The sequence below is a fragment of the Solanum pennellii genome, chromosome 6 (genome assembly GCF_001406875.1).
Source record: "Solanum pennellii chromosome 6, SPENNV200".
In the NCBI taxonomy this organism is placed as follows: Eukaryota; Viridiplantae; Streptophyta; class Magnoliopsida; order Solanales; family Solanaceae; genus Solanum; species Solanum pennellii.
This window is the reverse complement of record NC_028642.1, coordinates 53,163,557-53,183,635: the sequence shown is the minus strand read 5'-3', so window position 1 is coordinate 53,183,635 and position 20,079 is coordinate 53,163,557. Positions and strand designations below refer to the sequence as shown.

The following is a 20,079-nucleotide window of genomic DNA, read 5'->3' as shown; positions in this document are numbered from 1 at the left end:
CGACTGGCTCACTCTCAAGAGAGCCTGGTACCTCTACTAGGTCCCTGGGTTTGTTTCATCTGCAATACTTCAAACAAGACACCTGCAATACTCAAGTAGAAAACCCGGTACCTTTATGAGGTCCCTAAGTTTGTCAAATCATCAAAACTACAAATAACAGAAATCTCAGCTACTTTCGAGTCAACTAAGGGATGATTGTATTCATGTTTGGTTGAATGTGTTGGTGTCGATTGTTGTAGGGATTGTGTTGATATTTTTGTATGCAACTTTTAGAATTACAGAGGATTTGTTTCTGGAAGAGGATGATGTCGCTGATGGTGAATTGCACTCTTTTGTTGGTACCCATGCGTGATTTTGAAGCGTACAGATCTGGAAAATAGCAAATGCAAAGCTACTGATTCGACTTTGTTGTCCAATACACTATCTGCTTCTGTAATCTGGTTATGTTGTTTGACTGAACTCGAATTTATACATTAATTGAGCTTTTCATACCAATCAATAATACATAATTTCAATAATAATTTTTAAAAAACGAGTGAAGAAGATGGAGGCTTTTTACTTAATTTTTAATATTTATTTTATTTTATTTTATTTTTAATAATTTTAAAACAGAAATATGTAGTCACTCGCTTCAAGGTGTGTAAAATCACACACTTTCGCCAATTCAGTCATCTTAAAGACACATAAGCTTGATTGATGGTCAGAGAGGTTTGATAAATTATGGTTTATTGAATGAATCCAGATAACAAAGAGGTAAATAGAAGAGTTCATATACAAATTGATACAAGTATAACACTTTGTTTGGATCATTGTTACTCACTGTTTCATAATATATTGTATTGTATTATATTGTATGGTAGAAACAATGTTTGGCTATACTGTACTGTTTGTTGTTGTTAAATAACATTTTAATTGTCTGTATCGTACTGTATTGTAATTTATAAATTTATTAAAATATCCTTAATTATTTTAGGTAGGAGGTTTGACTAGATTTAAATAATTAAGGTAAAGGGTAAATTCATATTTTGAAAAATTATATAAAGATATAATTGGGAAAAAAAAGTTAAGTAACAACGGAAACACACCAAATTAGTTGTTCCATTAAATAATGATTTTCATTATTACGTAACAATGGAATTTAATAATACATTACAATACATTTTGAGTAACAATTAAAACAAACATTTTATATATATATAGTAATAATACAATATAATACAATGCTCCAAACATAATGTAAGGATCCACCAGACAATTTCGTCTCCAAAATATGAACTTCTATGTAGTGTAAATAAAATAGCTTTGCACCAACACATAAGAGGGACAAAAGTGCAAATGATCCTTTCGAAACCCGAAAATAAGCATGGGCCTCTTTCAGACTCTCCGGCCCAATCATGGTCTCCGGGAATGGAGATGCAACACCAATAGTGGCAATCTTGAAATTCTCTTCAATGGAGAAATTGCAGAACTAAAATGAACTTGTGCGAATGAAATAGAAGGGAATTTAAAGGCTGAAAGGATGTTCAGGATTGCCGGCAGTCGGAGGAGACTTTATTGCTATTACTCTTCTTCTTCCTTATTTTCTCCGTGGCTTCAGAATCTCAGCGCTACTTTAAGCACAGGGCTACACCTCTCATTATCTCCAACAGAATCTCATTATTCACAAGGTTGAATAACTTTCTTGTATATTTTTACTAACTCTCTAATAGTCTACTCACTAGCAAAATTGGTTCTTTGCGTGTTTCTTCGATTGCTTTGGACCGCTAAGTTAGGGGTAAGGTTTTCCCTCTGGAGACTCCGCTTTGTTAGACTAAACTGTGTATGTTGTTGTATACATCTTAATTTATATGAATAATTATATGAAAACAAATAGATAATTCAGAGTCATCTTTCTTACCTTTTTACTGGCTTGATTCTAAAATGTAAATAGAAAAAAAAAATCTTTTGTTTCCTTCCTTTTGGTAACTGGCTATTTCTGTTCTAAAATCAAAACTTTATGCTTAAAGGTTACTTTTTTATTTCATGATATCGTGCAGATTATCACAAACTATTATGCATTCTTGAAGCATGTAAGATGTCACCAAATTTGAGAACTACAGCTGCTGCACATGCTAATATTATTAAACTTGGTTATGGAGTGTATCCTTCTCTTATTTCTTTGATGGTAGTGGCATATGCGTCTTGCGATAGACTCAATCTTGCTCGTCAGCTGCTTGTTGAAATTCCTACTGAGTATTTTGATGTTGTCTCTGCTAATTTAATGATTTCTAGATTTATGAAGATGGGGACAGTTGATGTTGCCAAGATGATATTTAATGAAGTTCCACTCCGGGATTTGGTTACTTGGAACTCACTAATTGGAGGTTATGTCAAAAATGACTTGTGTAAGGAGGCACTCAGTGTCTTCAGAAAGATGTTGAGGTCAAATGTTGAACCAGATGGATATACTTTTGCATCTATCATTACCGCATGTGCTAGACTTGGAGCCATTGATCACGCTAAGTGGGTACATCACTTAATGACTGAGAGAAGGATTGAACTAAATTACATTCTTTCTTCTGCTTTGATTGATATGTACTCAAAATGTGGAAGAATTGAGATAGCTAGAGGAATATTTGATAGTGTTGAGCGTACAAATGTCTCTGTCTGGAATGCTATGATTAATGGATTAGGAATCCATGGTCTTGCTTTAGATGCAATTGAGATTTTCTCACTGATGGAGCCAGAAAATATTTCACCTGATAGTATTACTTTCATTGGACTTCTAACAGCATGTAGTCACTGTGGCTTGGTTGAAGAGGGTCAAAAGTATTTTCAACTAATGAAAAGTCTATATTTGATTCAACCACAACTTGAGCATTATGGAACAATGGTTGATCTACTAGGCAGAGCTGGACTGCTTGATGAAGCTTATACAGTAATCAAGGAAATGCCAATAGAGCCTGATTCAGTCATCTGGAGGACATTTCTCAGTGCTTGTAGAATTCACAAAAATTCTGAGATGGGGGAAGTTGCTAGCACAAAAATATCTCATCTTGGCAGCGGTGATTATGTCTTACTGTCAAACATTTATTGTTCTACTAAGAAATGGGATAATGCAGAGAAAGTTAGATGTCTGATGAAATGGAAAGGAGTTCGTAAAAATAGTGGGAAAAGTTGGGTTGAAGTGGGTAATGTCGTTCACCAGTTCAAGGCAGGTGACCGGTCACACCCTGAAGCTGAACTAATATATAAAACTTTGAAGGAAATAATTCATCGAACCAAATTGGAAGGATTTAGTTCAACGACTGAGTTGGTTTTGATGGATATTTCTGATGAGGAAAAGGAGGAAAACTTGAGTTACCACAGTGAAAAATTGGCATTAGCCTATGGGATCTTAAAATCTAGTCCTGGCACTCGTATTCAAGTTTCGAAAAATCTTCGTACTTGTCCAGATTGCCATTCTTGGATGAAAATGGTAGCAAAGGTGTTGAATAGGGAGATCATTGTGAGGGACAGGATCCGCTTTCATCACTTTGCAGATGGTTCTTGTAGTTGTGGGGATTACTGGTAGCATTTCTTTGAAGTTCCAATTGTGTTTGGTAATTGAAGCTTAAGTAGATATCATATAATGGTTTTTAAGACATATTATAGCGGATGTCTCAAAGATTTTTGTGGCTCTTATCTTGCCTGTTTCTAGCATCGTATAGTTGAGTAAAGTGCATCTGGTTACAATCAGTGTCAAATGGTTTATTTCCATATGCTGCAGCTCCAAGTTTTGAGATAAGATATCCCTGTCTGTGGAAGAACTCGCTGAATATTACATCCAGGCGAGTTCTTAAGTTTATTTACTGGTCTTTGAGGTATGAAACTCTCTCTTTCCTGAGTATCCTGTTGTTGTATAATTGTTTGAATCTTTTTTGAGTAACTTTTTTTCAACTGTTTGAGTCTTTCTCCTTGTATGGAAACTGGATTAGATTGGCTACTTGGACAAACTAATGCGAAAAAAAGTACAGGTTTCCTCAAGAAAACAGCAGACTTGAGTTGGTCACCGAAAAAAAGGAAGCAATGGCCTCAAGTGACCAGTAGTTCATATAATTTACGTAGTAGCAGTAGCTTCAACTGCAGGTAGTGCAGTAGTTTTGACCGTATGAGTTACTTGGACAAGGTAGGATAGTGGCTTTTGTTGCTCCAGAGAAAACATTCAGTAGTTATATGAAAAAGATTACTTCTTAGAGAAAGGACACATTCAAGTAACTGTTGAATTGAATTTGCAGCTAGAGTTTTTGACGTGTCAAGGGTAGTTACAATATTTTGGATTGTGAAGTAAACTTTTTCTGCAGTGGTGTCTCAATCTTCTTAAGCTTCACTTTAGTTGGAACTTAGCCATATAAATACATACACATACACATATCAGTTGATTCATGCTTATTGTATGTGAGAAGTAGAATTTTATTGATCTTTTGTTAGAGATATTGTTTCCAGAATGCAAGTCCACATTCAAATGATACAGCGATTTCATTGTAGGCCTCTCCAATAATAGGTGGTTCCGCATTGCTGGATTTGGACATGTTCAAACCAACTCATCTACTAAATTTCGTTATATAATAGTGTATCTGTCTGTATCTTGCTTCAAAAGAAAAGCAAAGGAAACAATGACATGTTTAAGAGCTACAAAATATAAAACGGATTTGATTGAAATCTGTATAACTCTTTTTCACTTGTTGCAGAATCAAGATTGAACGTCATCCAGTTTGTCATATCAAAATGATAGATAGCGATGGAAGCTGGATTCATCAAGAACACCATCAAACTAGCAGATCAGGTGGAAAATATGTCATTTATTTTCTACTCCATGTAAAAGCTGAATGTTTAGTAATGGATATAGATGTATATTTGCTATTTAATGTTTTTCCTCAAAGCTATTAAAAATAAAGCACTGTCAACTTGATAAAGTTGAAGCTTTTAGGGCAATTACTTGCCTAGGCGTCCTGTATAGGAACTAATTGCATTTTGCCTCCGTAAGTCTCCGGAAGCTGGCTTTCATCAATATCTTGAAGTAAGGTTGCTGTCAGCCGTTTGTTTTCCACAAACATGATCTGTGAAGATGGAAATAGTTTGGTGAGGATGATGTAATACAAGTTGTAATCAAGTCTCTCACAAAGTTATCCTCGACAACTGCAAGTATGACTGAACTCCGGAACTGATTCATCCACCTTTTAAGTGAAACACAATTATTTTAGAACCTCACCTTTTTCTTGGTGTGGTTGTCTATGAAAGGATACAAAATCTTCCATAATGTGCAAAATATGTAAGGAACATGAACAAGAAGTACTTTGCCAAGTCTTTCCGGGTAGCAATCCTGCAAAATAGATGTCTCTTAGATTATGGATAAAAGTTGGGTAAGCCTCTATCTGAATAACTAGACAGTATTGGTGATTAAACCTGCACGATGGATAGGGCCGCAAGATAGGCACGAACATCACTGTTACAATAGCCGAAATTTTGGAGATCTCCGATTATTGTGAACTTCTCTCTTCCTGGTGAGGTCCTGATTCATAAGTAAAACTCCATAATTTGTCGTCCAAATGATGAGCTGTTTTTATCCTCTATATTTATTCTGCCCTTTTTAGTTACATTTCAATACTCAAAATAATTTGTTTTTTTTTTAAAATTAAAAACAGGTTTTCTGTCCATGGTGGAGTTTGTTGCTCATGTTTTCAGCTGATTTTGGGAAAGTAAAAAAGGAGAGGAATAAAGCTGCTACTATTATTCTAAATGTTGTACCTTGCACACAATTTGTCCAGAGCAAAGACTATAAAACCTGAGGAATCAAAGAAAGACTTGGATGTGAGAAATTGACTGATTCAAAAGCCAGTTTCACTGACCGTGAAGCAGTAGGCTATGTGAAATTAGGTGGCGAAAAGGAAAAAAGGAAGTCATACGTTTGAACTCTTCAACACCTCCTAATTTGTTTTGAATATGCCTGCCACCAAAAACTACAGCAATAGGACAACCCTGTTTATCTACACCTTGCATGAACATCTTGTTCTGTGCAATCTCATTTGGTATCTCACTCACCAAAATGGACCCTTTTGGTACAAAGCTTTGTCTCCACTTAAGGGATTTCAAGAACATTGCTGCAGATTTCTCTATGTCTAGATCACGAGCTCGAAGAAATCTTCTCAAGGCATAGTCGTCTATTTCCTGCAAACAAGGTACATGGAAATTATTCTACTTTGATTAAAAACTATTGCTTTTTATAGTTAGAAAGGGAGAGAAATGCTGCAAGGCTGCAGAAAATCGTATAATACCTTGGAAGAAGGATCTTGTTTTTCAACAAGAGCCCTCATTAGTTCAATTTTGTTCATCTCTTGATCTGTAATTGTGTCGTCGCATTGCATTTGAATTCCTTCTTTTTCTGTTGCTACTGCTTCCTGCTTCATTCTTTGTATAGAGAGAAGTTCATCAACATTTGGCTTCATTGCGTCGTCACATCGCATTTGAATTTCTTCTTTTTCTGTTGCTGCTGCATCCTGCTTCATTATTTGTTTAGAAAGAAGCTCATCAGTATTTGGCTTCATTGTTACTACCTCTGCTTTCCCCTCCATCAGAGTCTTCCTTGCACCTATAAATAGTGTGAGAAATAGCAGCGGAAAGCAGAAGCTTCTACCCCACTTTCAAGAATAGCTAATTTTCCTCTTGTTTGTGGAATTTTCAGCCTAGTTGAAGAAAGAAAATATATAAGAGGAAGATGGGGGAAGTTAGAAAAATCAAATCTTTGAAAGAATTAAGTAAAGCCAATTGACCATGATAGGTGTATTTGACTGACTGATGAGTTGAAATCTAGATATGAATTAATTAACTTGAGAAAAGTGGTGAGAAAAAAAAGGCTTGCACCAAGGAGGGTGGTCTTGGCGTCAATGCAATGAGCGAAAATCATGATGAAAAATATTTTATTCATAAACTCAAATATTTTTCACTATATTTCTCACTAGAAAAGAGCTAGCAACGCCTCTACTATTAATAGTGCAGAGCGTAATTTAACTAAGACTAGAAAATCTATTCCTTTATTATTTAGACGAAGCATCTGTGCTTGATCATTGATAGTAATTAAACTAGGATAGAGATTATAATCTAAGGATATCCTTGGTCCTAACCAAATAATTATTTAAGGTGATGGCTTCTCATAGATAGCAAGTAATTGATGAAATATTTGATATGCGCACAAATAAGACGAAAACAAAGGCCAATTTGAGGTACGTACATCAAACACAACACCGACGTATAAAATCACAAGTACAGTGTTCACTTCTGCAAATAATAATAATAATATACAAGTGAAGTGTTGCGTAGAGGACTTGATTGTTTTACCATATTTGGTAACAGACTTTGGGGGTTCACCCACTTGCGTCCCTCATTAATTTGATAGATGACTAAGAGCTACTTCTTGGACACCTAAGCATTTATTGTATACCATCAGCAACACTATTTTATTTTTTTGGATTACGAATGATATCTTTTAGGGCTCGTTCGGCGGAAACGCTTTCAATCATTTCAGCATACCTAAGCATTTAGGGGTCGTTTGGTAGGCTGCATTAGAAGAAATAGTCCATGGTTATGTAAGGTATTATTTAGTATTATGTTTGGTAGGAATTTGAGCCTATGTATAACTAATCCATGGATTAGTTATACCTCCAACATGGTATTACTAATACCTTCCATTTGGAGGTATTAGTAATACATAGGATATAATACCATGAGATAAGCTATGTAAAGACAAAAATATCCTCAACCATTTCAATTATTTTGTGTATTTTCTTGATTTTATTATTTATATTTGTATTAGTAAGTTTATTTAAACAAATTGGCTTACAAATTATTTAGAGAGAGTTGTTTGTTACTAATAAATCCAATATAAATCAATACAAATTTGAAATGTGAGTTGTATATTTGTATATGAAGTTTGTGATCTAAATTGAATGTGTGTGTGTGTGTGTGTGTGTGTATATATATATATATATATATATATATATATATATTTGTATTTTAAACATTTTAAAAAATTACATACATATTAAAACTAAAACTTGCAATTTTATGTGTCCATGTAGATGGTTTATTCAATTTTACCGTTGTTGACCACTTTCTCGATTTTGAAAGTAGATGGTTTATTTTTTTTAATTGAAAAATAACCTTTTGTGAGTGATCAATTTATTAAGATGACAACTATTTATCCTCAAATAATTCAAGTGAAAAAAATAACAAACAAGACAACTAAATTGTTCTTCCCATAGCTAGTTAGAAGGTTATGAAAATAATATTGTCCAACAATTATCTACCTTGATCCAATTACATAATAATTCAAGGATATAATTGGAAAGAAGCTTTTTACAGAGCTATAATCCAAACACAAGCTGAGGTGGGAAAAAATGAACCAAACACTTGATAAAAATAAGCATTATTAATCCCTGCACTACTTATCCCTGCATTACTAATCCCTGCATTGCTAATCCATGCGTTATGAATCTTTGTACCAAACGACCCCTTATTGTATACAATCAACAACACTATTTTATTTTTTGAATTACGAGATATATTTGTTTGTTTGGCGTTTCTACGTAGCGCTCGTTTACGAAAGTGTTTTCAGGGCTCAAATCAAAATTTCTGAAAGAATAACTTTATTCGCTGTACCATATTTGTGTATGATCTATTTTAAAGTCCATTTACACAAGTTTTGGTTGAGCGGTTGAAGGATAGGTGTATCACTCGACTGACAGCTATTTTTTTTGTTGTTTCACACTCTTTTAAGTTTTACATTTTAGCAAACTGTTTATAGGCAATTATGTGGAAATGTGGTGCAAAATATCCAACTCAATCGAGACTAGTTCTTATATCTTCTTATAACAACTGGATGATTATTATTTTTTTACAAAAATCTTGCATTTATAGCAAATGATAATAGACCTTTCATTATATTGGCATAGGTCTTTTAGCCCCACAAGTAGCCTCTTCTTTAATTTCCCACCTGCTTTATAGCCACATCATTTTCCATAATTAAGACACTTTACTTTATATTAAAACTATATTTGCTAGACAGGTTTATGCCGGAGTGACAAATATTTCTTTCATTTTCAAGAGGTCTCGAATTTGGGTCTTCGGGTACGGAACTGCTTTTATTAGAAAATGTTTTATTTCTCAATGTGAAACTTGATGACGCCTTTTAAATTTAATCGGACTCTAACATAGATGTTGGTCATGGAAAAAAAACATACGGACTGTAGCAGGTACTTACCTTTTCTTCTGTCTTATAGTTTCTTTTTTTTAAAAAAACTTTTGCATGTGTTTTTCTTTCCGTGAGATTTATTAAACACATATAAGAAAATTGAATATATTTATCATACTTAATACATGAAATATGTTAGAACATAATTAACTCCTTTAATTTGATCTAATTTTATATTTTTGTCTTTCAATTTTAGTGTACATGGGAAGATACTTAAACTTGTATAAAGTTAAACAACTAGACACATATCCTACATGACAATTTGTGTTTCTATATGTATTATGCGATTCATGTGTCTACTTGTTCAATTTTATATAAATTTAAGTATCTACCTTTACACACTCAAAATTAAAAGACATAAATACGAAATAAATTCAAAGTTAAAAAAACACATTGCATTATATCTCATTTATATTTTCATCAGCTACGTGTGTACCATACCATGGTAATTTATATTGGTGTAAGATTTGCAGCTGGCCAGAAGACAAACCAATTAATGCTTGGCATAAGAATGGACATCGATTTTGACAATATTTTCCAACTCAATTATTCATAGTTTTTCTCTTCTATTTTATTTGTGGATGGGAGGATCCACTGCTACTTCAAGAAGCTGCTGTCGATGCAAATGACACGACATGATTGATGATACTCATCATTTAAACAAGTAGAAGACAGCATCAGACTTCTTTGACACAGAGATAAAACTATAGTTCGGAGTTATAAGAGTAAAAAATATTTGTCAAAAATTTTAAAAGAGCAATAAAATTGATTTTAGAATCGAAAAAACATTATTCTAATGGTTGAATTAACGTTGTCTAAATTAGAATGGCCGGCGCAAGGCGTAAAAACCCATGCGCGTTGCAAGGCGCAGGAAAATGGCGACTTGCTGCTAATTAAAAAAAAAGAAATTGTTTCATACAATTATATATACAACAGAAATTCTTGTGACTTGTTCCATTATTTCATACAATCACAAGTTTATGTGGTGGAAGAAAAGTCAGAGTTGACAACATTTTGGTGAAAGAGATAATGGAAAAATAGTGTCTGCTATTAACAATATACTATTTTTTCTGTGGTAATTTTTGTTTGTGTCAAATTTAGGTTAGGAGGTTTCTTTATTTGTACACACTTTATTGAATTTTGGAAAAATAGTGTCTGCTATAAATGGTTCTTTTATAAAAGAGATAATGGAAAAATATTGTCTGCTATTAACAATATACTATTTTTTTTGTGGTAATTTTTGTTTGTGTTTAATTTAGGTTAGGAGGTTTCTTTATTTGTACACACTTTATTGAATTTCATCAACTTTACATGTAGGAGTGTTCGTAACCGAATCGAAACCGATAAGTCGAACCGATAAAAAAGTTATTGATTTATAGTATTGGGTTATTGGTTTAGTGGTTTTGATAACGGTTTTGATTTTTTTTGTGATCGTATTATCGATTCTTAACGGTTTGAAGTTTTTTCTTAACGGGTTAACCGATAACCCGATACTAAATTAAATAATTATATTTATACCATTTTGTATAGAAAGTCTTCGACTTAGAGTTTGATTTCCTATTTTTATTTGTGGTTGTCTCAAACACTTGGTTATTCAACAATATAAAAGTGTTTGCTTTTGACCAAGATGTAACATGTGAACTCAAGTGCATGGTTTATTTGGTTTGTCACCTTGAATCTAAGTGATTTTCAATGTTTTTTCTTTTGTATCAAATCTTAACGGTTAAACCGATAACTGAACTGATAACGATGAAAAATCGATAAACCAATAACCGATAAGTTAATATCTTAATGGTTCTATAACGGTTTAGCATCTCTACAAACCGATAGGCGATAACCAATGAAACAACCGATAAACTTCAAAATCGAACCGAACCGATCGATACGCAGCCCTACATATAAGTCAATCTCACGGTACATCTCTTTTGAATTGTATTTGGCAAAGATCGAAGCAACAAGAAACGTCTAGATAATATATTTTCATTTCTAATAAATTACGTTATCAAGTCATTTTTCATCTAATATAATGAATAATGAGTCAATAATAGTTCCCTTTTTTCTCTTTATATTAACTTTATAATTTAATATAAAGTTTTTTCTTAAAATTATACCTAATGAAGGTCACATTTAAGCTGGAAAAAAGGGTTTAAATCTAAGTAGGCTTTTGACTCACTTTTCATTATGAAGTAATGGAACAAGTCCCAAGAAACTTCTATAGTATGAAACAATTTTTTTTTTTAAATTTGCAGCGAGTTGCCTTGCAAGGCGCAAGCCGTCTGCATCTTGTAAGACGCAAGCCTTGTAAAGGCACATGCTGAGCGCCCACCCAAATTTAGACGACGTTAATTCAACCATTATAATGTTGTCCTTTTGTTCTAAATCAATTTTGTTGCGCTTTTAGAATTTTTGATAATTTTTTTTTACCTTTTATGATAAAACTACTTGCAGTAAAATAATTAGTCTAAAGAAAAGGACACAACAGAGAGTCGAACATTGTCACAATCCAAAATTTCCACACGATAAAACTCAGTTCATGATCAAGAAAGCAGTGTTGGTGTCACATCAAGTTTCGTGCCATCTTTTAATCGAACAACAGATCATTTGATGAAAAATAGATTCAAGTGCTAATTTAAGCCCAGCTGAGAGTGTACTTTCATGAATTACAAACAGTTGTTCTCTCAGAAGAAGATTATTGAAACACCCATCGTCAAGCAGCCCACTGCCACCCAAGGACTCAACCGTTCACCTGTCCACATTGAAGTATAGAACACCTCGTCAAATTCACGCATTGGTAGGATAAATGGATAAAAGATAAAATTTAAGTAATGTGTTTTATGATAATGTAATTACAAATTTTAGGTATAGGAGAAATTTTGAGAAGAGCGATTTTTTATGTTCAAAGTTAAGAGTAAAAGGATGAAGAACCACCATGAAGATAAATAGGCATTTATGTGACGGTTCTTTTGATTGGTTAAATAGGCATCTAAGCAATATGCAATCACACAAACAGATGAAGCTTCCAGTCACATTAAAAACAGGGAAGCGAAAAAGATCATGATATTCCAAAAATATTATGAAGTGGTCAATCAAGGGAGAATTACAAGTACTTCCTATCAAGATGATGCCTTATGAGAGAATTACAATGCTTAGCCAGGAAAATGTTACTCGTTTTTGTCATAGTATGATGCCTAAATATCAACTGTATGTCCTCATTTCGGCAGTCATCAACATCCTATTGTATGGTGTGGTTTCACTAGGATACAGGCCAGAATTGTTTAAGAAAAATGCATGCAATGTTTTTAACAATAAGCAAAATAATTTCGATTCTGTAAACAAGATAAGGAAATTAGTCCTGACAAATATTCGCTGCAAGCAGATGAGATAACTTACCTATTCTAGCAGCCTTCCAAAAGAAACCTCGAAACCTGCCAAGTTTACCATCTAGTTAGGATGAAGAACATACAGGGAATAGATAGATAAAATGAAATAAGACATGAAATAAAGTAACAAGCCACAACATTAGGGGGAGATAAAATTGGAGAAAACATTACAGAACTTTATTAGCTTCAAAACCTGAAAATTCAATTATCAGAGTCCAGACAAACAAAATAGTCAATGCCTGAGATTCCCTCAACTTAAAACAACATGTTGAAGCCCATTGAAAGTCAACGAAAAAATTAGATCCAATTAAAAGGGCCCTTGTGATCTTTTCTCCCCAAAGTGAGAACATTTCAGATAAGAGTTTAACATCTTTTAACCTAGCAAAGCCATTTTCAAATGAAAAACCATCTACACATAGGTGTAACTACTAATTTCCCCAGAGAAACAGAAGTACATCTAATACCCTTAAATCCTCATATTCTCTGTTCTCTAAGTACTATATGATGCATAAAACGGGTTATATGGCTTGTCATAGTGGATATACATAGTTCAGGAGTAGGATAATTGCATGAAGAAAATCATCAGTCTTGAGTCGCTAGTACATAACCATACTAGAAACTTCATTTTATGGAGTTAAACTTTATGAAAGACAGAACATGGAAAGGGATAAGAATTTTGATCTCACAAAACATTTGCCTCTCCTGAACCCCGCTTCTTCTAAGATACTTCTTCCAATCCTAACCTGTCACTCTACTCCACCGCCCCTGTTATTTCGTTGTAAAAAACAATTGAGGGAGGACATTAAAGGAGGAAGGGAGAAGGGGGCGTCCCACAGGGGGGGGGGTGGAGAGGACTAATATGTGTCTTTATGAGAACGGAGCCCATCCAACAGAAGAATGTACCATCTTGTAGGTTTACATAGTACCCAGTAACAGTAGAACAGACTTACCTGCTGCCTAAATGTGATCATACATGAAATTCCAACCATGACAGAATAATAGAAACATGGGGTAGAAAAAGTAGCATAAATTCAGAAAATGCACTACAAAAAGGTATTCTCCAACCAGGCATCCACACAATAAAGGAATTAGAAAACCAATCTTAAGTCTTTACTAACCAGTTAGAGGAAATAAAGGAGGACCTGTTATATGAATTAAGAATCAACATAGGTAACATTGACACCAATGCCAAATTCCTATACAGTAGCTACAACAAACTACTTATAGAGAAGACTTACCCAGTTCTTTGTTCAAGTAGTGCAGGAAAATGCATCTTCACATAAGTGCATGTACAAATCCCTAACAGCACTACTGTCAAAAAGGAGTGGAAATTGAAGAGTGCCGACTGAAAATACCAGCAGAAGAAAATGAGCATAGTGCTTGTAAATTCAACAACAAAAATAACAATAACTGTAGTCTAACTTACCATATCTGAATTCCCTCTCTAAATCAGTTTTGCCTTCCACCAAGCCTATAAAAAGTAAAGAAGCATCTGTTAACTCCTCTCATACTAGACTCTTTGTCTTTTGACCAAATGATGAAATGGAATAAGGAAATAATGGCTGGCCATGAACACCTTATAACCAGATCAAAATGAAAAGGATACTACACCACTAAGTTGACACTAGATTCATTAAGTAAATAAACCCTACAAAATATAAAAAGATTGTAGAAGCACAAACCATTAAGGTTTCATGAGCAATGCTTTTGAAATAAGAAAAATCTGAGTCTCTTAATAGCTTTCTGCACTGAGCAAGAACAGTGCTCTTATTTATCGTCTCACATGTCATCTTCTGAATTATTCAATCTTCTCTATAATCTTTCTGTAATGACCCAAGGTTGTAACTCTTATATATATACACAATGACCTTAAAGTAACATTTAAACCCCCGAAATGAAAAACATATAATAGTCAAAAAGAGACTTTGGCATAGAACTTATAGCTGCGAGCTGCCAGGTAATTAAATCTCCATTCAAGCTCAAACAAGGAATAATTTGTATTCATATTTTAAGTTGCAACTGTATTTATATTGCCCCTTCCACTCAAACAGCTATGACAGGTTTAACTCTTGTCATTTATCAGGAAAAGAAATATTCCCAACTCCGTGATGTATGATGCTGAAGAACTATGGTTTGTTGTCTAGAGTCTTCTCTCCCCTTCATTTTTCTTTTGGGAGAGAAGACTCTACGGCTTACTATTGCATTTACCACTGAAGTTCCGTTCTTCAATGTTAATGATCCTAGCCAGCTGCTACTACACAGCAAATTTCGAGCAGACTTTCTGCAATAGCCTGCCTGCTTAATACCTCAACTTTGGCCTTAAGGTTACAGATAACCCAGATTAACCAGTGCAAGACTAGGACAACATTTACTATTCCAATCTCTAAGATGCCCCAATGCCTGTTTTCTGCAACATCTTTCATTGCAATGCTCTACAATTTTCTAAAGCACCAGAGTCTATATGTTCAATAGCGTATACCACCTTAGGACTGGCACGTAATTGGAAAACTTGAGCTTGGACACTAGGACTGTCTTGGTCCTATAATGGAGTCAGGTACTTAGCTATGGTTATGCAAAATTTACAGCATTAAGCTCCTTTGACCACACAATACTTAAATTTCCAAGTTCTGATTGATGCCCCATTGCCGAAATTTCATTAAACTCAAATGATATATAGAATCTTCATACCATAATTCTTGCTAGAAAAAACTTCCAAAATCTACATTTGTAACTTTGATAGGCAATATTAACTTCCAATACCACATTGGTTCATAACTTAAAACACATAAGAGGACATAGAACTTGATATCATACAAAGAATTAACATTAAGCAGCTAAAAGCAACTAGAAAACGGATCATGAACAAAGTCTATCAGATCCCAACATGAAGCAAAGTTACCAAAAGTTCTGTAAACTTATATAAACCAAACAAACTGAATAAGTACCAACATTAATTGCCTAATTCATTTCCAGTTAATTACTTTCGAAAGCAAATAGCAAGCTAACTAAAATCCTACTCTAAGTACAAGTTTTCATACTCGGGTTAGTAATTGCATGTTTTTTCTGGGTATAGGGGTTAAAAGAAACTGAAGAAAAGGTTCAAAACCCTAACCCACCAAATTAAACCCAGTTTTCCAGCAAACCAAATTCAACTAAATTTAGTTTTCAGACCAGACTTTCTTCTTCTCTTTTTTCTTTTCCTCAATAAACCAAAATTTCTCCTTTTGAAGAACCTACCCTTTTTTCTCAGAAAGAATTTTTATATTTTTTGGGTAAAAACCCGAACTTTACATCCATTACGAAGTGGCAGTCGTTGTATAAGGCAATTGAAAATCTGCAATAACCAAAAAAATGAGAAGGGTATAAAAAACGGCGGAAGGATTGTGGATTACCTTAAATCAAGATCCTAAAGCGAAATTGCAGTGAATATATGAAAAATGAGGATTTTCAAAACAGTATCTGATCTCCAGATCCAATCCGTTTATCTCCGATCTCGGAGAATACTGCAATGGAGAGTAACTCAAGCTAAGTCACCTCTCGATAACCAAATAAGCTTGAGAAAATCTTTGAGTCGTAAGGATGAAGAAGATTTAAGCAATGGAAACCGTCTGTGTTATAGTATTTGGGAAAGAAGGGGAAAAAGAGAAAACAAAGTTTGACATTGTTTGAAATATGTGAAAAAATAAATTAAATTATTATTGAATTTTTATAAAATTAGATATATGAAAGTTTGTAATAATAAATATTTATTTATAAAAATAATATGGAGATATGTGATTTTTTACGTGGCGCGTTAAGATAGTAATGTGAAAAAATAAATTAAATTATTATTGAATTTTTATAAAATTAAATATATGAAAGTTTGTAATTATAAATATTTATTTACAAAAATAATATGGAGATATGTGATTTTTTATGTGGCGCGGGTTAAGATAGTATGATATCTTATTTATTATGAATTATATTTGCTCATTTGTGAATTGTACTATGAGAATTGGAGAAATTTTTTTCATCAATTATAACTTTTTTATAAACTGAATTGTACTGTGAGGATTGGAGAAAAAAATTTCATCAATTATAACTTTTTTATATTTATAAGAAAAAAATAAGAATATGAAAAAATTTAACCTAAGAAATCAAAATTACATGTTCAAATAAAACTTTAATTTTAACTTCAAATCAGTGTGATTCTAAATCATGATTCATATTGCATATCCAAATGGATCCTAAGAGAGCCGCATTGTATTTTTCTCGATTAGAATATTTTGTGTAGGAATGGCAATGGGGCTGTGCGGCGCAGCCAGGTGGGTTGAGCTTAAATCTCATAATTTTAAACCGTCACGTATAACAATTTTTTCATTTTCAATCCGTCTCATTTCGCTCCGCATGCACACGCTTCGCATAATTTTTTTAATAATTCATTTTCTAGTTATGTTTGATACAAGAAATAAAATTTATTCATTTTTTTATTAAGTTATATTAATTTAATAGATAATGACTTGAAACTTGTTAGAGATCAAATTGTGAAACATGTAAAAATTGTATCATTTTATAGAACTATTTTCATTATTATCTTTAATGTAGTTTTTAAAATATTATCTTAATAAATAATGTTCTACCACCCTTATAACATATAAAAAGTTAAAAATAAGTTTGAACTTAGATAGAATCATATATACCAGCAACCCGCTCCATCTGCATTAGTTTAAAAACACCGACCTCAACCTGCCCCACATCATTTTCGCTCCCACACAATCTTAAGCATGCACCGCACTGCTCCATTGTCATCCTTAATTTTATGGCTAAAGCCTATTTAAATCAATTTATTTTAAGTGCTTTTTAGTTAAAATAACTTTTAAACATATTAAAAATATATGGGTAAATTTAGAAAAATGCTTGTAAAGCACTTAGTTTTAATATAGAATGATAAAAATAAGTCAATTCAAACAAACCTTATAATATACTTTAGTTACTTATTTCGCTAGACCATTTTGTTTGTCATATTTTCTTTTACGGGTCCTTAAAAAATATAACAAAAAAGATACATAATTTAATTGGTATTTTCCTTTACCGCATTAAATTTTCTTCATATTTATTGAATAATAATAAAACAAACAAGTAATTATATCTTAATTTTCAAAATGATAATTATTTTAACCACAAAAAATATAATGGACCAAGGACTGTTAAAAAATTTAAATGTCTATAAAATTATTGCACTAAAGTGAATTTTGCGAATAAATTTAAATTTGAAGGGATTTCATTATTTCCACAAATATCATTTGCACTAATCCTATGGTCATTCTTTTAACATAACCTCTTGGCATCTTTGGTTATGCTTCCCTGTCAATATGTGGTTGCAACATCCATGTTCTTCAACTCCTTATCGTTTGGTAGGATTTATTTCGTTTTGTGTATTAATAATACTTTATTTAGTATATTTTTTTAAAAGTACTAGTGAAATACTTAAATATTTTAATTGTTAATCATGCTATATATAATTAATATATGCAAATCATGATATTGACAATGTAAAAGATTTTAATGCATATGTTAGTATGGAAAAACATATAATTACTCTCATAACTTTTAGGCCAAATACATACGCAGGTCCCTAAAGTTGTTCGCGCTTTTCCCCCAGGTACCTCAACTAACCAAGATTCCTATTAAATCCTTTAACCTCCTATAATTTGATCCTTTTAAATATTCTTGGCTGATGTGGAGCCAAACGTGATCTCACGTCCTTTAAGCGCGTGCAGACTCTTTAAAAGCGCTGATGTGGATCTTGAACCACCCACCAACGATCTTCTTCCCCCTTTTAACCCTAATTTCTCCCATTCTTCCATTATTTCTCCTCTTTTGTTTCTCTTCATCATTATTTCTCCTCTTTACCTCATTATATTATATCTCTTTTTCATTGATTTCTTCTTAATCATCAAGTTCCAATGTCGAATTTATCTTCTTCATCGATTTCTTCTTCTTCAACTGCGAAAATCGTCTGCAATCTTCTGCAATTCCTTCAACAAAACACTCAAAATCACTTTAAAATCTAAGAATTTCAGCTGTAAAAGTCATTGAAAGGGAGAGATTCTTAGGGTTTTCTCGTTTAGAAACAGGTTAGAAGTGATTTGGGGGAAAATTGATTTTTAGGTTTGATGACTTAATATGTGGCACTGACGTGTAATTGGGTTGGAGTGTATTGGTCAAAATTTTCACGTGGGGAAGGTTCATCTCACGCGCCTAATTACCAAAAATAATTTATTGAAATTTGGCTCCACATCAGCCAAGAATATTTAAAAGGATCAAATTATAGGGGGTTAAAGGATTTAATAGGAATCTTGGTTAGTTGAGATACCTGGGGGAAAAGCGCGAATAACTTTAGGGACCTGCGTATGTATTTGGCCTAACTTTTAAATACATCAAACTAAGCAATATATACGAAATAACTTCAGTATAACTAGTATTAATATTACTAATATATCATACCAAACGAGCCTTAAATGGTGAAGATATTATCAATAACGAATTAGAATTGAGTTATTTGAATAATGGAATGATGAAAATTAGGATAAATCAACTATATTTACCATACTTAACACGATGGAATTATTCAGCGATCATATTTTCCCTACAAAATAAATGTACCAACTCAATTTATTTAGTAAAATAAGCTCATTCATTTGGTAATTACATAAGAAATTAGTACAATTAATATGACCACATTTTGCAAGTAACGGAATGTTTCTACGTTCTCTGGACATCTACTTTATTTTTCTCTATGCAAAGAAAAAGCTGTAAAAATTAAAAATAAATTTTTAAAGAACTATAAAATTATTTAATCCGCAAATGACTTAGAAGAAAACGTGCTTAATGCATAATAATCTATTTATAAAAGCAAGATTAACCCACATTTCTAACTTAAAACAAAAAAAAAACAAGGAACTACATCGACATCTAAAAGCAACCCATCTTCTTAATCATATAGTATTAATTTGCTTATTTTTTCTTTATGATAATTTTATATTTCTTTCAAAAGGGAATCAATAATCCACAATCGGTACATTGCACCTACTGTTCTTTTTATTTTATGATACTAAATGAGTTTAATACAAATATATATAAGCTAGTATTAATTCTATTTATTTGCAGATTTGCATAAAATCTGATTACTATAAATAGTCAAAGTGGTCAAAATAAAAGAGTTAGTAGTAAGTAGTCATATTACCAATCTAATGCTAATATATTTTTAAAATTTCAAATTTAGCGAACATAAACCAAATTCATTGAACATATTTATAACAAAATAACTTAATGACGTTGGAATAATATCTACATATACCTCACCGTCTCAACCTCTCCAATAGGGCAAATCGATTTTTGGAAATTCAATAACTTTTGAGTAGATTTTTTATTTATATTTGAGAAATTCATCTT

General features: G+C 32.7%; 3 protein-coding genes across 9 annotated transcripts; 1 reads left to right on the top strand and 2 right to left on the bottom strand.

Moving 5' to 3' along the window:
* Nucleotides 1-1,279: 1,279 nt before the first annotated feature.
* Nucleotides 1,280-6,463, top strand: LOC107023602 (pentatricopeptide repeat-containing protein At5g50990). Of its 5 annotated transcripts, none has more exons than XM_015224341.2 (4): nt 1,280-1,667; nt 2,037-3,842; nt 4,710-4,804; nt 5,664-6,463. In XM_015224341.2, the coding sequence occupies exons 1-2, from the start codon at nt 1,520-1,522 to the stop codon at nt 3,551-3,553; spliced, it is 1,665 nt and encodes a 554-aa protein (XP_015079827.1). In that variant the 5' UTR covers nt 1,280-1,519; the 3' UTR covers nt 3,554-3,842; nt 4,710-4,804; nt 5,664-6,463. The 5 variants fall into 5 exon arrangements, with proteins under 5 accessions (XP_015079827.1, XP_027773596.1, XP_027773597.1 ...); XM_027917795.1 differs by having other exon boundaries at nt 4,710-5,522; nt 5,664-6,388; XM_027917796.1 differs by having other exon boundaries at nt 3,957-4,804; nt 5,664-6,388.
* Nucleotides 4,550-7,280, bottom strand: LOC107023603 (phosphatidylinositol transfer protein 3-like). 3 transcript variants are annotated; one of them, XM_015224346.2, is made up of 7 exons: nt 6,294-7,146; nt 5,925-6,186; nt 5,767-5,803; nt 5,425-5,530; nt 5,231-5,341; nt 4,962-5,078; nt 4,550-4,792 (listed from the first exon to the last, which is right to left on the bottom strand). In XM_015224346.2, exons 1-6 carry the CDS (start codon nt 6,588-6,590, stop codon nt 4,962-4,964), a joined length of 930 nt encoding a protein of 309 aa, XP_015079832.1. In that variant the 5' UTR covers nt 6,591-7,146; the 3' UTR covers nt 4,550-4,792. The 3 variants fall into 3 exon arrangements, with proteins under 3 accessions (XP_015079832.1, XP_015079831.1, XP_015079829.1); XM_015224345.2 differs by adding an exon at nt 7,247-7,264 and having other exon boundaries at nt 4,552-5,078; nt 6,294-6,701; XM_015224343.2 differs by having other exon boundaries at nt 4,552-5,078; nt 6,294-7,280.
* A 4,471-nt stretch (nt 7,281-11,751) lies between these two features.
* LOC107021428 (protein kish-like) lies at nt 11,752-16,317 on the bottom strand. Its single transcript, XM_015222086.2, has 5 exons — nt 16,038-16,317; nt 14,072-14,116; nt 13,884-13,990; nt 12,656-12,690; nt 11,752-12,011 (listed from the first exon to the last, which is right to left on the bottom strand). The coding sequence occupies exons 2-5, from the start codon at nt 14,072-14,074 to the stop codon at nt 11,944-11,946; spliced, it is 213 nt and encodes a 70-aa protein (XP_015077572.1). The 5' UTR covers nt 14,075-14,116; nt 16,038-16,317; the 3' UTR covers nt 11,752-11,943.
* Nucleotides 16,318-20,079: the final 3,762 nt, after the last annotated feature.

What these genes read in the sequence shown, in the direction of transcription:
- LOC107023602 (XM_015224341.2), top strand. Translation starts at nt 1,520, where the DNA reads ATGTTCAGGATTGCCGGCAGTCGGAGGAGACTTTATTGCTATTACTCT. An exon ending in AGAATCTCATTATTCACAAG is followed by an intron (nt 1,668 to 2,036) that starts GTTGAATAACTT and finishes GATATCGTGCAG; the next exon opens with ATTATCACAAACTATTATGC.
- LOC107021428 (XM_015222086.2), bottom strand. An exon ending in CTACTTGAACAAAGAACTGG is followed by an intron (nt 12,691 to 13,883) that starts GTAAGTCTTCTC and finishes TAAACTTGGCAG; the next exon opens with GTTTCGAGGTTTCTTTTGGA. An exon ending in TTGGAAGGCTGCTAGAATAG is followed by an intron (nt 12,012 to 12,655) that starts GTAAGTTATCTC and finishes CAATGTGGACAG; the next exon opens with GTGAACGGTTGAGTCCTTGG.
- LOC107023603 (XM_015224343.2), bottom strand. Translation starts at nt 6,590, where the DNA reads ATGGAGGGGAAAGCAGAGGTAGTAACAATGAAGCCAAATACTGATGAG. An exon ending in CTGGACAAATTGTGTGCAAG is followed by an intron (nt 5,531 to 5,766) that starts GTACAACATTTA and finishes CTTATGAATCAG; the next exon opens with GACCTCACCAGGAAGAGAGA. An exon ending in ACAACCACACCAAGAAAAAG is followed by an intron (nt 5,079 to 5,230) that starts GTGAGGTTCTAA and finishes CCATCTTCACAG; the next exon opens with ATCATGTTTGTGGAAAACAA.